This window comes from Brassica napus, chromosome C2 (genome assembly GCF_020379485.1).
Source record: "Brassica napus cultivar Da-Ae chromosome C2, Da-Ae, whole genome shotgun sequence".
NCBI lineage: Eukaryota > Viridiplantae > Streptophyta > Magnoliopsida > Brassicales > Brassicaceae > Brassica > Brassica napus.
In genome coordinates this window covers 19,415,929-19,433,027 of record NC_063445.1, presented here as the reverse complement: position 1 = coordinate 19,433,027, position 17,099 = coordinate 19,415,929, and the positions used below count along the sequence as shown (strand labels likewise).

General features: G+C 37.6%; 3 protein-coding genes across 3 annotated transcripts; all 3 read right to left on the bottom strand.

Annotated features, from left to right (window-relative positions):
* Positions 1 to 18: 18 nt before the first annotated feature.
* LOC106354485 (general transcription and DNA repair factor IIH subunit TFB1-1) lies at positions 19 to 4,636 on the bottom strand. The gene is made up of 20 exons (XM_013794430.3): positions 4,341 to 4,636; positions 4,181 to 4,259; positions 4,020 to 4,081; positions 3,873 to 3,936; positions 3,679 to 3,796; positions 3,514 to 3,589; positions 3,347 to 3,442; positions 3,125 to 3,169; positions 2,743 to 2,799; positions 2,488 to 2,643; positions 2,323 to 2,388; positions 1,944 to 2,067; positions 1,728 to 1,784; positions 1,495 to 1,622; positions 1,248 to 1,421; positions 1,053 to 1,166; positions 873 to 950; positions 693 to 740; positions 458 to 526; positions 19 to 357 (listed from the first exon to the last, which is right to left on the bottom strand). The coding sequence occupies exons 1-20, from the start codon at positions 4,407 to 4,409 to the stop codon at positions 259 to 261; spliced, it is 1,779 nt and encodes a 592-aa protein (XP_013649884.1). The 5' UTR covers positions 4,410 to 4,636; the 3' UTR covers positions 19 to 258.
* A 4,518-nt stretch (positions 4,637 to 9,154) lies between these two features.
* Positions 9,155 to 9,832, bottom strand: LOC106355995. Its single transcript, XM_013795846.2, has one exon. It carries the CDS (start codon positions 9,830 to 9,832, stop codon positions 9,155 to 9,157), a length of 678 nt encoding a protein of 225 aa, XP_013651300.2.
* Positions 9,833 to 10,688: 856 nt separating this feature from the next.
* Positions 10,689 to 13,362, bottom strand: LOC106354486 (nuclear transport factor 2-like). Its single transcript, XM_048746900.1, has 9 exons — positions 13,151 to 13,362; positions 12,793 to 12,982; positions 12,312 to 12,570; positions 11,995 to 12,212; positions 11,741 to 11,918; positions 11,538 to 11,653; positions 11,381 to 11,446; positions 11,252 to 11,312; positions 10,689 to 11,157 (listed from the first exon to the last, which is right to left on the bottom strand). The coding sequence occupies exons 2-9, from the start codon at positions 12,964 to 12,966 to the stop codon at positions 10,952 to 10,954; spliced, it is 1,278 nt and encodes a 425-aa protein (XP_048602857.1). The 5' UTR covers positions 12,967 to 12,982; positions 13,151 to 13,362; the 3' UTR covers positions 10,689 to 10,951.
* Positions 13,363 to 17,099: the final 3,737 nt, after the last annotated feature.

Sequence of the window (17,099 nt, the reverse complement as noted above, 5' to 3'; positions counted from 1 at the left end):
ATTCGCAAAGGAACAAAATCATAGGAAAGTAGAAAAATAATCTCAAATTGGATTTACAATCAAAGTCCTTTGAGAATCTGTACGCCAAAGAAACTCTCTTTGTTCTTGCCAAGTACAATAAAGTCTTCATTATACAATAATAACGCCTTTGTTGTAGTTCCAGTGGCTGGACAAAATCACAACAAATGAAAAATCTCGAAAACAGCAACAAAGGCTGATGAAACAAAACAAAAATCTTGCAGACGTTTTGTTCATCTTCTAAACAGACCCGTTTGCTTCGCCGGCGCTACCTCTGGCGCTCTTAGCGGCTCTTCTCTGCAAGTCAGCATCGTAGTGTTGGAACGCAGCATCAAGAGCCTGGCAGAGAAAAATAGGTTTATACAAATTCATAAACTGGATTACAATGCAAGTTTAGATATATGTAAGCTGTTCTAAGTAGGCACTGGAAGAAGCTAACCTGTTGCATTGGACGAACTAGTAGAGAAAGCTGATGGCGGAGTTCGGATTGCACCGACTCTTTCATTGCCTGAGTCCAATTGCACGGTTTAATATCAAGGAAACAGTACACACTAGACTATATGCAATACGCTTAAACTACCGATTCAATTTCATGTTTGTGTTGCATTGGTATTGAGATATTAGTAAACTACTGTTCTAACGGATTACTCCAAGGTTCTTATTTCATAGCTTACCTCGAGTTGTGAATAACTATTGGACATTGCATCCTTCAGCTTCCCTGCCTGCATAAATACAATATAACATCTGTAAGGTAAGTTTGAATCTTAAGTTTGAATCTTTCCTGAGAGAGCTCAGGAATATACGTATATAGCAAATTCTTGGTTTAAGAGATTGTGAGATAGAAAGAACATTACTTTGGTATGAAGATATGTGGTTGTTATCGGGTAAGATGACCAAAAATGTTTAAGTAATTCTTGTATTGATGTCCAATGCTGCAGATGAAAAGAAAAGGTAAGACTTACGATGCATTTGATTGGACAACAGAATACAAAGCTTATTGTTGATTTGGACATTGGAATATATTAGAAACTTACATGTAAAACCTCGTCTCTAGTGGACTTCGGCAATCTGTCCAGAAAGCTCTCTCGCGGGTTCTTCCCGATAATATTTTTGGCGGTGGAGATAGTTTGGGTTAATGACCTGAAAACCTGAATGGTGATAGACATTTTTAGTCTAGGAAACGAAGGAATATGTGAATAAGCCATGGTTTCTTTAAGTCAGCACAGCACCTCGAAGGCAACTTCAGGTTTAATCAACGGATCACTTAACCCTTTCGTTCTAATCTCCAAAATGGATTCTTTTAACGATCCGTAAGCTTCATGAACATTTCTCTTTAATGTCCCTGCTCCTCTAGGTTCATTGACGACGTTTCCTTGTTGAGATTCAAAGTAATCACGAGGGTCCTGATTCCAAAGAAGAAAGGGTAAATCAGAATCTATGATCAACAGTGAAAACCTTTTATTGAAAGAGACGAACCTTGATAGAGAGCGGTGCTAACGGGAAATTTTGCGGTGCTTGAAGATCCTCCATTTCAGCCACCCGGGACATTCTCGCCAATCTCTCCTGATTAGCGTCTTTAGTGGTTTCACCATCAGCTTTGCTTACTACCAGGGGTAACAGAGATAGATAGTGAGGTCAGACGAATATTAAGTATGGCATTGGTCATGGATCAGCACAGAAGAAAGCAAAAGCAGAATGTAACAGCAAACCTTGTTTAACCCGTGCGAGCGCCTCTGCAACACTCCTTGTATCTTCTGAATCAACATCTGATTTCCAATTTAAGAGAATATAAGTGAGCATCATTGTATACTGACCACCAATAACTAAAGTCAAAAGGCCAATACACATGCTTACACTTAGTAAACTAGCTACCGTGAAAAACGTAAGAAGAAAGTATCGAAGGAGAGGTGCATAGAGGTGTTTACCAATGTTCCTGCCTTCCAATACAACAGCAGCATGACGATTAAGATCTTGCAAAAGTGATCTTCTAAACTGACCATTCTGAGGTTCAACAACATCCATGGTGCCATCTCGCTGGATCCCGTGGTCCTGTGTTACGGGTAATTAACAATAAGTACAACATAGGGTAATATGATACAGTACAACTGTAAATATCAAAATTTCCACAGCAAATATTATAGATCACTAGAGCCCAGTTCTTCCCATCTAATAGGGTGAGACAATATATCGACGTATATATAGCTGTGCCAGTCATTTTAATTTTTTTTGTTTCAACAACCCTTGATCCGCACTGAGGTGGAAGTTATCCAAACCTCCCATCTCATGTAGTGGTAGTTGGCTTACCATAAGATGAGTGTAGTCATCTCCCTGGTCAGCCTCCATGTCAAGAGTTGGATCAACCCGTCTGATCTACAAGACACGACATTCAAATCAAATGGATGTGCCATAAATGTTTTCATCTCAATAAAATTTAGATGGAAATGATTTTATATGTAGAAAAGAGATAACCTTTTGACGAGCTTCCTGAGCCAATATCTCATCAGGCTTCAGAAAGACAGCGAGTTCCTCGTCCTCAGCAGCTTCTGCTGCAGCTACCGCTGTATTTTTGGTGCTGTAAAGATATTCTGCTCTAAAATATTTTGTCCAGAAGTCTTTTTCTGTCATCTGGCGTAGGAAAATAGCTACCAAAGCTAGTCAAGACTCGTCCTATCTGATGATTAAACCTATAAACAAAGATTGGGATAGTGTTGAAGTCTTTGCTACCTTACTCGGAACATAATTTATGAATGCCTGCCGAACAGCCGGCTTCTCAGCAAAAATCTGAAAGCGTAACGAAGATAGTATATGAGGAAAGGACAGTCGCGTGTATAAAACAGCACTGAAGATTCTTTCTAAATGTTTATAGATCAAACGAACTCAAAATAGAAGGTAAAGTGAAATGCTATTTCATATCTCGCGTTTAGCTTTCAATTGGAAACACATGTTGCAACCTGAACATCTATTTATGAATTTCAGCCCTAATGTACTCCCAATTGCAACTTTAACCCCATTCACCATATAAACTTATCCCAATCCAGCTTCGATTAGGATTCCGAAACTTATTGCACTTACAGCAATGACAAATATAGTGAACCAAAGAGGTTACCTGAAAAATTATCTCGGAGGTTAAGTTGAATGTCACTCTATTAGTCTGACAGAAAAGAAAAGAAAGTGGTTAGTAAGCCAGATGAAATGTTACATGATATACAACAACAAATGGAACTAATTGAGCCAAAGACGATATGGTATGCATTATTTCTTTCCTACATGAGCATTTAACTGGAAAGGATAACTTCCAAGAAGGGGTAGAGAGAATTATGTAATATACCCGCCCATCAGTAGAAGGTTTGATGCCGGAAACCATCATGCTCTTCAGTCCGACCTGTTGCTTCGACTTTCTGATAGAATCTTTACCCAGTAGTTTCTACAATGAAGAAAGTCGGTAACCACAAGAACAGAAGATTGAAAAACTAAAGGAAACCACAAAGAAGCAACCTTCCTTGTAGCCCAGAATTCATCTTCAGTCAAGACTTTAGTTTCCACAAATTCCTTATGCAATCTCTGCAACTCACTTCAGATTATATGTACGTTACTCAAGTCCTGATTAAACTTTAAACCGGGAAAAAAAATCAACCTAATGGTTATGAATCATTTACACACCTATTTTCTCGAAGAACCTTGAAGCGTAGCTCCAAGTCAGCAATACTGAGTTGCTCAGCAGACGTCAAGACAGCAGCTGGTTTATTTGGCTCCTCTTCACATTTGGCTAGGGCCTTAGCTGCTCATAGTAAAAAAAAAAAAAAAGGTTAGATTTAATTAAAAGTTAAAAGAAGAGGATGGAAGATGAAGCGTACTGATGAGAGCACGGCAAGCATGCATGTCCTGATAATTTTCAAACTCAAAGATATGACTCCTTGCCTATATTCAAAAAATTGAGGAAGCTTCAATGACATAAGGGAACTTTACAGCCTTACACAACAAAAGGGTAAGCAAAAAGAAACCTGCTTGTTGGTGAGATTGAGCCAAGGAGGTTTATTTGATCCTTCTTTAGTATATTTTTGACCTGAAAAATTGACCAATGAGAAATTGAAGGAAATAATAAACAGTGATCACTAAGAAACGAAGGACATGTTATTCATAAATGATGTGTAAAGAAGAGTACTTTTGATGTTGGGAGTAAGGACTTTAAGCTTTGAATCAGAGTTGGGATCATTTGGAACGAAGAGCAGCATCCCTTCCCTCTGCCAAAATTATATAAAGTAAGCAAGCAATTCACCAAACCAAAGAAACTAAGCCAAAGAGAGAAATAGATAGATTCATACTAATTTGAGGATTCCACGAGCTCCTCGATCCTTCACAGTGCTCTTGTATTTGACTTGCCAGTCCGACATACTCCTGATTTCGATACGAATCAACTCTTCAATTTATACGATTGGGTTTTCACAAATCGACGAATCTCTCTTTCTCTCTCTCTCTCTCTCTCTCGATCTGCCACAGAAACGAAGAGGTAGCAAAGAAAACAGAGAGAGAGAGATCGGAATCTAGGGTTTAGAGTGGTACGGAATCCAATAATATGTGAGTTGATTACCAGTTACGTTCTACTGAATCTCCCTCCCCCACTTCTACTCGTTCAGAAGAAGAAGACGAAGCACTTACGAGGCCCGGCCCTTCCCTCTTATTATTAACGAGGTCCGGCCCATTAACACCATCTGAAAGAGTTTTGAAATATATTGATGCAGAGGTTTGATGATACTTTGATTTCAAACTGTTGGATACAAATACCCTTCCAACAATGGTTAAAAATTTAATTTTGTTGTGAGAGATAATAATTTATTGTATATGTATGTTAGAAAGTGATAAGGAGACAGAGAGGAAGAGTTTGGTCGTAAGAGGAGAAGAAGAGTTGATCTTATTCAGATTATTCAAATAACCAAGTACAACCTCTCTATTTATAGATGTCTATGTCGGTAACATTTAAAGATAAAGACAAGGACAAAGTGACATATGTACTGATGATAAAGCAGAAACAATGAGAGGATGCTTAGTGTCCTCATACGTGGATGATCACATTTGTAACACTCCCCCTTGATCATCCATCTTGTATTACGTAGTGCCTCATTAAAAATCTAGTCATGGAAAAACCCGTTGGGACAAAAACCATGACAAGGGAAAAAGAGTACACTGCCGTAATCTCCCCCTGAAAATAATGGACATAGCTTTTTCTTCACAGGTCACGCAAATGCCGCATTCCGATACAGTAGACGTGTTTTCGGAATATTGTAGTCGAAAGAGCTTTGGTGAACAAGTTAGCTGGATTGCTGCATGATCGTACATATTCGATGTCCACTTCTTTATTTTTCTCGAGCTCTCTTATGTACGAGAAAAATCTTGGGGGGATGTGCTTTGTTCTATCACTCTTAATGTAGCCTTCCTTGAGTTGAGCAACACAAGCTGAATTATCTTCAAATATTTTCGTCGGCTCTTTCTCGTTGACCATTCCGCTTGATTCTTGTATGTGGTGAATCATTGACCGAAGCCACACACATTCTCGACAAGCTTCGTGAAGCGCAATAGTTTCTGCATAATTTGAAGATGTCGCAACCAGAGTTTGTTTCTGGGACCGCCAAGAAATCGCGGTTCCACCAATTGTAAAAACATAACCGGTTTGCGATCGAGCCTTATGAGGATCTGATAGGTATCCTGCATCTGCAAAACCAACCATACCAAACTCGGGTTTTCTAAAATACATTAACCCTAAATCAATTGTACCTTGGAGGTAACGGAATACATGCTTTATTCCGTCCCAGTGCCTGCGAGTAGGAGCAGAACTATATCTTGCCAAGAGGTTAGTAGCAAAGGCAATATCGGGTCTGGTACAGTTTGCAAGATACAAAAGCCCACCGATAGCACTCATATAAGATACTTCAGGACCTAATATCTTCTCGCTATCTTCGCAGGACCTAAAAGGATCACTCTCAACATTGAGAGACCTACCAATCATTGGAGTACTCAAAGGAGTCCCTTTGTCCATACGAAAGCGTTTCAATATCCTTTTCGTATAGTTTGATTGATGCACAAATATCCCTTCTCGGAGATGCTCTATCTGGAGCCCAAGACAAAACTTTGTCTTGCCGAGATCTTTCATTTCGAACTCCTCTTTCATATGAGTTCGAGCATCATCAACCTCCTTTTGAGTTCCAATTATGTTCAGGTCATCTACATATACAGCAATGATCACAAAGCCAGATGACGATTTCTTTATAAAAACGCATGGACATATCGCATTATTCACATATCCTTTACTCAAAAGATATTCACTTAAGCGATTGTACCACATGCGTCCGGATTGCTTTAATCTGTAAAGTGATCGCTGTAACTTGACCGAACAAATCTCCCTGGATTTTTCTTTCAATGCTTCAGGCATTTTCAATCCCTCAGGGAGCTTCATATATATATTGTTATCCAACGATCCATACAAATATGCAGTCACAACGTCCATGAGATGCATTTCAAGATTTTTAGAAGCCGTTAGGCTCATCAAAAATCTAAACGTAATTGCATCCATTACCGGGGAATACGTTTCCTCAAAATCAATTACCGGTCTCTGAGAAAAACCTTGGGCAACTAATCGGGCTTTATATCGTGTTACTTCATTTTTCTCATTTACTTTTCTCACGAATACCCACTTATACCCAACAGGATTTACGTTCTCAGGCGTTATGACTATAGGTCCAAAGACATTTCTTTTATTTAGGGAGAGTAATTCAATTTGAATGGCCTTCTTCCACTCCTCCCAATCATGTCTTTTCTGACATTCCAAAATGGACCTTGGATCGGGATCATCATTTTCATGATCGATTTCTTTGGACACAGAAAAGGAGAATATTCCATCAACATCTTTTATCTTATTTCTGATCCATAACTTTTCATCTCGGGCGTAGTTGATGGAAATCTCATACTTTTCTGTTCCCTTCTCGTCATCTGGATCATCTTTATCTATACCTTCTTTCAGACATTTTTCAGTATCAGGTTCTTCTGGAACCTTTCTATTTATGTCTTCTTTCAGACATCTTTCAATATCAGGTTCTTCTAGAACCTTACTTTGTTCATCCAATTTCTTTTTCTTTCGGAGATTTTTATCTTTAGAACCCGCTGGCCTTCCCCTCTTTAACTGAACCCTAGGTTCTTTCATTTTATTTCCATCAGTTTGTTCTTTAGGAACATCAACTCTTGATGGAACATTTTCAGCGGGTATACATGACTTCGTCACCCTTCTCGTATCTGTGAACGCATCTGGTAACTGGTTTGCCAAATTATGCAAATGCACAATTTTCTGAACTTCCAGTTCTCTTTGATTCGTAGGGGGATCAAGGTGTAACAACGACGGTGTACACCATATAATCTCTTGAGGAATTTTACCAATTCCTCCCACTAACGCTGGAAATTCATCCTCATTAAAATGGCAATCGGCAAACCTTGCCGTAAATATATCACCAGATACTGGTTCCAGATATCTTATTATACTTGGTGACATATAACCCACATATATTCCCAATCTCCTTTGTGGGCCCATTTTTGTTCTTTGTGGCGGAGCTATCGGAACATAGACCGCACACCCAAAGACACGAAGATGGGATACATCTGGCTCTTGCCCAGATGCCAATTGTAATGGGGAGTACTTATGATATGCACTCGGTCTTAACCGAACCAGTGCAGCCGCATGCAATATAGCATGTCTCCATACAAAAATTGGGAGCTTCGTTCTCAAGACTAACGGTCTTGCAATCAACTGCAACCGTTTTATCAATGACTCGGCCATGCTATTTTGTGTATGCAAATGGGGAACTGGATGTTCCACATCAATCCCCATTGACATACAATAATCATCAAATGCTTGTGATGTAAATTCACCAGCATTATCAAGCCTTACTTTCTTAATGGCATACTCTGAGAACTACGTTCTCAGCTTTATTATCTGGGCAATGAACTTTGCGAAAGCCGTATTTCGTATCGTCAAAAGAGACACACTTGACCATCTACTAGATGCGTTAATCAATACCATGAAATACTTAAACGGCCCGCACGGTGGGTGGATCGGCCCACATATATCACCATGTATTCTTTCCAAAAACATTGGTGATTCATTGCCTACTTTTGTTGGTGATGGCCGAGTTATAAGCTTTCCTTGAGAACATGCATCACATGTAAACTCGCCCGTTTGCAAAAATTTTCCGTTTTTCAACGGATGGCCATTCAAATTTTGCACTATCTTTCTCATCATGACTGAACCAGGATGTCCTAGCCTCTCATGCCAAATCTTAAATGTATCAGTAAACTTCATGTTTACCACGGCATAGGACTCAGTCATGGTTATTTTCGTACAATATAGTCCAGAGGATAACATTCTTAACTCTTCCAATATATGTTTCCTCTCGGACTTAATGCAAAGAAATTCAATGCCATCTTTACTCATAGTCTCAATATGATATCCATTTCTTCGGATATCCTTAAAACTTAACAAGTTTCTATGAGACTCGGGGGAATACAATGCATCACTTATTTCAAATATTGTTCCCCCTGGCATTGAAAATTTCGCTCTTCCAGAGCCCATAATAATCTTTGCATTACCAGATATTGTACTTACGCTTCCAGCGTAATCTTTTATTTTGAGACTGGAGAAATATTTCTTATCTTTAATTATCGTGTGCGTTGACGCACTATCTGCCAAACACAGATCTCCATCCATAGTCTCAAAGTTTGGCATTTTCTGAATATAAAATATTCATAAAACATATATTATTAAACATCAAACATGACAAACATAACATATATCTTACAACAAAAGATATAGATACTATAATACAGTTTATTTATATCACATCGATCTACATCACTCATCGATACTCTCTGGCTCAACTAGAAAGTCTGATACGTCGAGATGAGTATCATCGTTCAAACCATGAAAGGATGGCCCAGGTTCATCAGAGATGAAGTTTGTTTCACCTCTTCCTTTCTCTTTTCCCTTTTGGGATTCTCTATACAGATCGGCTAAATGTTTTGGCGTACGACAATTACGTACCCAATGACCTTTCATGCCGCATCTGTAGCAAACCTTTCGTGTTTGCTTTTTATCATCCTAGCCCTTTTCATTCCTTTCATTTTCGTGGAAGTCTTTATTATTTCTTTCATCATAGGGACGAAATCTTTTTCCTCGTCCTCTTCCACGACCATGATAACGGTTTCCACCACGTCCACGACCTCGTCCTCTTCTATTATCATAACTGGATGATGCAACATTCGCTTCAGGGAATGGAGCAGATCCAGTGGGACGAGCTTGATGGTTTAAAGTCACGAGTTGATTATTCTGCTCCGCTACAAGGAGGACTTGCATCAACTCCGAGTAACGGGTATATACATTCACCCGGTACTGTTGCTGCATGATTACATTTTCAGGATGGAACGTGGAGAGAGTTTTCTCGATCATATCATAATCACTTATTTTCTCTCCACATAACATCATCCTCGAAGTAATTCCGAACATCGCGGAATTAAATTCACTAACACTTTTGTAATCCTGGAACCGGAGATGGATCCACTCGTGTTTAGCTTTCGGTAAGATCACATATTTCTGGTGATCGAACCTCTCTTTTAAAGATTTCCAGAGGTCACAAGGATCCTCTTTCGTAATATATTCATCCTTTAAACCATCATGGATGTGGTGTCGTAAAAATATCATGGTTTTAGCCTTTTTCTCATCCGACACCGTTTTTGAACTATCGATGGTTTCCAAAAGCCTGTTTCCTCTCAGGTGCATCTTTGCACCCACTGCCCAGGTCATATAATTATTTCCCGTCATATCCAGGGCATTAATTTCGAGCTTTGTCAAATTCGACATGATAACTGTATTCATAGAATAATATTATAAATATAGTAAAAACGGGAATTTAAATGCATAATTTAAATGCAAAAATTAAAAGCATAAATTTAAATTGCATAAATTTAAATTGCAGGAATTTAAATAGCATAAATAAAATCGGGAGGCTCAGCCTACCACATGATCCGAGGAGTCATAGACTACCATATTGATCATTTTTCAAAGTCCGAGGAGACATGGTCTACCATTTTGACTTTTACTTATTTCAAGGTCCGAGGAGACTTAGTCTACCATTTTTGACCTTTTTTTTTAATTCACGGAGGCAAAGCCTACCACGTGTTTCTCTGATCGTGAAGGCATAACCTACCATAACGATCAGTCGGGAAAGGCAGCGCCTATCATCCCGAAAAATAAAGAAGGTCCAGCCTCTCACTCCGAAATAATAATAAAATTTAAATAAATTAAGTATATTGAAATACATAAATTTAAACATTACCTCTGCTGGTTTAAGAATTTTCGGATTGATAAGCCTCAATTGGCCAGAGTCTCGTGCTGATAACGTGTTGTGAGAGATAATAATTTATTGTATATGTATGTTAGAAAGTGATAAGGAGACAGAGAGGAAGAGTTTGGTCGTAAGAGGAGAAGAAGAGTTGATCTTATTCAGATTATTCAAATAAACAAGTACAACCTCTCTATTTATAGAAATCTATGTCGGTAACATTTAAAGATAATAACATTTAAAGATAAAGACAAGGACAAAGTGACATATGTACTGATGATAAAGCAGAAACAATGAGAGGATGCTTAGTGTCCTGTGGATTATCACATTTGTAACAAATTTATTGTTTTTTTCAAAAAATTATAAGGTTCAAGTAAGAAAACGAAAACAAAATAAGATGTAAAAAGAAGAAATTGTGCTGACATGTAAAAAAGAAAACAAAGAAAGATGAATCTGTAATGTTAAAAAAAAAAAAAAAAAATTCAGCTTGTTGCAAGGTTTAGAATAATAGATTTTCTAAGAAGGCTGCTGCTGCAAATATGAACTCTTCTCGAGTATCAGGCTTTTGGTTTTGGTGTTGTTTGCACACTGTTCTTCTCGTTTTGACCGTTTCCCTTCTTCTCACTTCTGTTCCTACGGCTTCTGATAGGCTTGAAGTCATCTTCCGCATCTGCAGCAGACCCATTCTCTGTCTTGCTTCCATCTGCTGCAGACCCATTCTCCGTCCTTTTCCCACCAGACGGTTTGCTTCCATCATACTCAACTGCAAACAAAACAAAAGGAAGTTTCAGACTTGCACATAAGGAACTGACAACTGTTTAGATAAGAGGGTTGGTCTAAAGCAAGAGAAAGCTTGCCTTGCTTTTCCTTTACACGAAGCTTACGGTCTCCAAGCTTGAAGGGATTGTTCTTGGCAGCCTATGGATTTGACAGAGTTATAATTAAAAGATTCCGAGGGAAACAAGAAACTGGTACTTATAATTTACCTCAAGCACGCTCTGGACAGAGGTAACAGCTTCAAAGGCAACAAAACCGAAGCAAGTTCCACGAGCCTGAGACCACATAAGAAAAACGTTAGAATTGTTTCTTCAATGAAAGAAAGCTAGCAACAAAAAAAGACAAGATAGATCAAAAGATCATTACATTGGAGCTTCTGACTTGAACCCCATGTTCTTTGATAGGACCAAACTCCTTGAACAGTTCATATAGCTGAGGCGGCATTGCATCCATTGGCAGGTTTGACACAAATATCGAAGTGCCTGAAACCCAAACAACAATTACCAATCTGATAATCCAAAAATAGACAAGACAAGAAAAAAGAGATATTTCATTCTCTTCCTTCTAACCTGGCTCGTCCACAATCCTCTGGTCGTTTTTCCTTTCACGTTTACTAGCAGCAACAGTAGGTGCCTTAGGTGCTGGAGCCGCCTCACGGGGTTTAGATGGTGCCATGTATTTAGGTTTCTGAACCACCGGGGATGCTTTAACTTGGAACGGAGCAGAGCTTCTCGCCATTGAAGCAACCTGTTTCTCAGGTTAGTTAGATAAGCATTGCATAGACGGCACATGCAAGAGCAAAACCACCAAAAAGAAAACTCACCATTGCAGCAAAAGATTTCTTTCCCGCATCAACCGGGGGAGCAGCTGTATCAGCAGCTATCTCTTTAGGTTTCTGAGCAGTAACAGATTTTTCAACAGAGTGCTTGTCACTCCCATTGTCCAACGGAGTAGCAGCTTCAGCAACAGCCGTATTCACTTCAGCAACGTTCTTTACTTCAGCAGGAGCATGGACAGGCTCCACCACCTCAGTTTCTGGCACTACAAAATAGTTCTCAACTCAGATCAAGATACGAACATACTCTCTCTCTCTCTCTCTCTATCTCTCTATCTCTCTATCTTTCAAGTTACAAGACTTACCAGATTCAACAGCAGCTGGAAGAGTTGTTGGAGTGGAGGACACTTCATCAACATAACGAAAGATGTCATTAACAACCACATAGGCAGTGTTTTGACGTGCCAGATAGAACATTTGTGAAAACTTCCTCTTCAGGTTGTCTTCTCCGGTCAAGAAACCGATCACCATAACAAAAATCCCGTCTTCCAAGGAAGACTGAGAGTCGACACTAAGCACCTCGAATGTAGTAGAGTCACATGAAAGAAAATGCTTGTCGATAGCCTGGAACCATAATGATAAAAAAAAAAAAACACAATGCGAAGTCTCTTGCATTAGATACTAATCAAGAGTCTCTCTTAAACTCAAGTCAACAAAGCATTAAAGCATGAGAAACCAATAATTAAAATCATTAACTACTTTACAATTATAGCATTCAAATATATTAGAGGATTTTTTTCACAGATACAAGCAATAGGAGCATGGAAGGAGGAGACGAGTTAGTACCTCAAGGGATGTGAGAGAGGTCATGGTACCATCAGGACCTGGTCTGCTGACAACGCTAGCATCTACATAAAGCTTATGAGCTTCTTGAGTCACCTTTCCGACAATATGATAGTACTGTACCACAAAAGCCTCAGAGACTTGGTGAGCCTCATGTACACCTTCCTCGGTAGCCATAGTCCTGTTAATTAACCTTTAAAAAAATAAATCTAATTAGAGATCCAACAGATGGAGACAAGAACCAATCAAAGATTCAAATCGAAAACCCTAGATCAAAACCCCAGAAAGAAAAGTTTAAATCTTTCAATCAGATTGAAAAAAAAAAAAATCACAAATCTGAATTCAGATCAAGAAAATAAACCTGGCGGCAGAGAAAGATGGAACCGAGGAGAATCCTGACAATCCGGCGAGAATAAAGGAGGAAGCTTTTGTGTGAAGAGGAGGAGGAGGCTAGAGAGGAGAGCTTGATTAGGGTTTTAGAGAGGTTCACAGATTCTGCTTTGATTGAAGGAAAAATAAAAAAAAGGAAGTTGAATATTTATTCTTGAATGTTCTTTCTTATTACAATATATATGTACACGGACTTAACTCCAACTAGTTATTGGTTTTTTGTTTTTGTGTGTTTTACTTTTATATCCTTTTCCCGTTGACCCTAATGACTTCACTTTAACCACGGTTAAAAGGTTAAAAGCAAAAAAAAAAAAAAAAAGAGAATAACCTGGCCTTTAAGTACTCACTGATCGAATCTAGTGGTTCGTACTTGCTTTCGTCCTGTATCGGAACTCTCGAAGGCACTTTATGAATCAAACGCAAATGCCATTGTGTTATTGTTATGCTACATGAAGAATTGCAATATCTAATATTTAATTAACTAATAATTATAGATCTTTAAAGATAAATACAGAAGATCTAGTATTGTTCAATTCAAGATATATATAACTTTCCTTATATATCGTCAATGAGATTTTTAGGCCAAAAAAGAACAATTATTGTAAGAATTTTATCTTTAAAATTTCATTTTTGGTTTACAATAAGATATATAATCATATATATAATTGGTTCTAAAAGAAATTAATATAGATATATCTAATCTATTAAAACATAGTTTTATTTGAAATTTTATGGCATATTTTAAAATTTGACCTATTAACTATGTCGTGACTTAATATAAAGACATGCTTACAATCTCATATATGTTGACCGATTTAATTAAATCAAACCAATTAGTTCATAACACTTTGATTAAACCTATATTAAATTAAACAAGATTCTGTAAAAAGTTTGTCGTCAAAATTCGAGCTTTGAAGAACAGTGAAAAGAAAGAGCAACCATATGGATGATTATTGATGATTCGAGAGTAACGTCAAAACCTAATTGATGATAACCTTTCATATGATTCAGGTTTTTTCGATTTAAATTGGAATTAGGATTTAACTTGGATCAAGTTGCTTACGTTTTCAAATAATGGATCATTATAAAGCTTTAGTTTTTGGTCAAGTTTATATATTGTTAGATTTGAGTTTATTATGGGGTTTCAACTTAAAACCAATTGGTGATTAATGGATTGGTTCTAATCCTTTATATATTACTTAAGGTCTTTTAGAATTTCCGGGATATATATCCTAATATCTCTCTTCGAAATGATAGTTCTTATCGGCCAGAAATTTCGAAACTTTAGAACATTTATATCGGTCGATCGAGTTTAACACGATCTTTATACTCGGTCGGAAGGGTTAATCACGACTTTTATACCCGGTCGGAAGGATTAATATTAATTAGGAATTTGGGTATTTAGGATATGAGTTCTAATACATATTATATTCAAGTTTATTATGAGGTTTCAACTTAAAACTAATTGGTGATTAGTGGATTGACCCTAATATATCTGCTATGTTTGTGGCCGGACTCAGTTTTGTTGCTTCGTTATTAGTGTTGAGGATGCTATTCCAAATTATAGTTGAAAATCCAATAATTACAAAGGTAAAGACTTCAACTTTTTCCGTTCAAAGTTGATTTATCGTAGGTTGGAATGTCAAATGGGTTTAATGATCATGGGTTAGCGAAGACCAAACCCAAATGGTATGACCATATTAAGTCCAAAATTTAAAGTTGTCCAATTAGACTGAAACCCATTAAATCCAAATTAGATAGGCTAAAACCATTTAGACATGGACGTCCAATAAACTTAAAAATATAGAGTTTTTTTTAAGTTGAGAAAAAAATAAAAACTAAAAATCAGAAAATAAAAAGAAACATGTTTTTCCGCCAAATTTACAAAATTACATTTTCCCACTAAAACCATAAAATCAAGTTTTCTTGTCAAAATCGTAAACTCGCGTTTTTCCGCCAAAACCGCAAAATCTCGTTTTCCCCTCCAAGACCTCAAAATCGTGATTTCCTGCCAAAACCACAAAATCGCATTTTCCCGCCAAAACCACAAAATCGCGTTTTCCCGCCAAAACCACAAAATCGCGTTTTTCCATAAATTTGCAAAATCCCATTTTCCTGCCAAAACCGCAAAATCACGCTCTTCCACCAAAACCGCAAAATAATGTTTTCCCGCCAAAACCGCAAAATCACATTTTTCCATAAATTTGCAAAATCGTGTTTTCCACCGAAACTGTAAAAATTATGTTTTCCGCAAATTTGTAAAATCGCGTTTTTTCACCGCAAAATCACGTTTTTCCACCAAAACCGCAAAATCATGTTTCGTTAAATATGCAAAATTGCGTTTTCTTGCTAAAATCGTAAAATCACATTTCTTACATTGTATATGTACTTTTATATAAATTGAATATGAAATTATGTTTTTTATAGATTTAGTATATTAAGGCAGACATTTTATTTGGGCCCTGCGGACGGTCCATTTGGAATGGTCCATTTTGGGTTTGGACAATTTAGACTATGTACAATTTAGACTTAAGAAAAATAATGTCCAATAAACTGCTTTGTTTATTTGAACATACCCATTGGACATGAACAACTCAATTGACATCTCTGGCCGTAGGAAATCAAGGTTTTTCTAAATAATGCATTGTTATGAAAGTGTGAGGATGCTATTATGATTTATTACTCTGTTTTCATGCTCCCATATTATATGTGCTAATACATATATTTGTGTTTTCATGCTTGATATTTGTCTTATAGAGCTACAAGGAAGTATACAATACTGTTCCAAGCTACTTGTGATGCATTACTTAACAACTCGCCCTCAAGAACAACTAACAAAAGTGTACTCTTTTGTTCCTCAAGGCGCCTCCGCTTTAAGACTAAGATATGTACATGAAAACAAAGGAAACTAATGAGCATTCAGCACTGGTCTGTTTTTGAGCAGTAACATCAATGGGTGGATGTAATTACTATGCGAAGAAGACTGATGAGCATAGACAGCCACTGAACTTATGAGATTGGTGTGAAGTGTTTTGGTCATTACGTGAATTGCCAAAAGAAACAAAAGGCTCAGGTTGGGTATTGTAACTGTGTTGATCGGTCTTTGCTATCTTTCTAAAGTGGAGGCTTAGAGGAAGTGCGTGAAAGAGATTTGATGCGAAAGTACATGGCGGAAGTTTCACATGCTTTAATATGTAAGTATGTAACTATATAAGCAATGTGGTGTATTTATATATTAAATTTCTGTAAGATAACTGAGTTGTAAATGTGGTGTAGTGGACAATAATGTGGTTTGATTCAATTTATCTTAGAGTTTGAACAGTGTTACGTTAATTTTTTTTTTTAATATTTCTTTTGTTTTTAGTGAATGGTAGACTTGTAAATAAGTCTTCTTCTTCCTCAGTTTCGTGAAATAGAAGAAGATAGACTATGCAGGAACAAGATTCAACTTTATTTTGTTTGGAACGAGATCTCAATCCCCTTTGGATTTTGTCTCCACCTCTCATTTTTTCTCTTGATTTCGTGACAAATGCTTTGGATTAGGATTCAGACCAAAGGATCTTGGGCTTAATTGCGTAAAACGTTTTGAATCTAGGCCCCCGCGTTTCACAAATACACTGGATAGGCGGAAACAATTCGCCTTGCCGCACAGAGCACCCGATCAGACACTTTTCGCCACGGCCATGCTCCGCTTACCGTATACGCGTCCGAGTAATCGTCAACTCCCCCGCATTTTCGAACACGGCTTTAATATATGTATTCGCTTGGTAGGTGTGCAAAGAGAGTATACTTGCTGCATTTATATTGTATTTATATGTACATTCATTTATTATTATATATGTACATGATCAAGCTGGTAGAACCATCTGATGGTTTGAACGAGGGGAAGAACGGGTATTTATGAGTAGATAATTAGAAAA

Excerpts from the sequence above, each read along its gene's own strand:
- LOC106354485 (XM_013794430.3), bottom strand. The coding sequence starts at position 4,409 with ATGTCGGACTGGCAAGTCAAATACAAGAGCACTGTGAAGGATCGAGGA. Across the intron at positions 4,260-4,340 it reads CTCGTGGAATCCTCAAATTA|AGGGAAGGGATGCTGCTCTT; the intron begins GTATGAATCTAT and ends TAATTTTGGCAG. Across the intron at positions 2,644-2,742 it reads TAAATTATGTTCCGAGTAAG|ATGACAGAAAAAGACTTCTG; the intron begins GTAGCAAAGACT and ends TTCCTACGCCAG.
- LOC106355995 (XM_013795846.2), bottom strand. The coding sequence starts at position 9,832 with ATGCACCTGAGAGGAAACAGGCTTTTGGAAACCATCGATAGTTCAAAA.
- LOC106354486 (XM_048746900.1), bottom strand. The coding sequence starts at position 12,966 with ATGGCTACCGAGGAAGGTGTACATGAGGCTCACCAAGTCTCTGAGGCT. Across the intron at positions 11,654-11,740 it reads GAGGATTGTGGACGAGCCAG|GCACTTCGATATTTGTGTCA; the intron begins GTTAGAAGGAAG and ends TTTGGGTTTCAG. Across the intron at positions 11,313-11,380 it reads CTGTCCAGAGCGTGCTTGAG|GCTGCCAAGAACAATCCCTT; the intron begins GTAAATTATAAG and ends TCAAATCCATAG.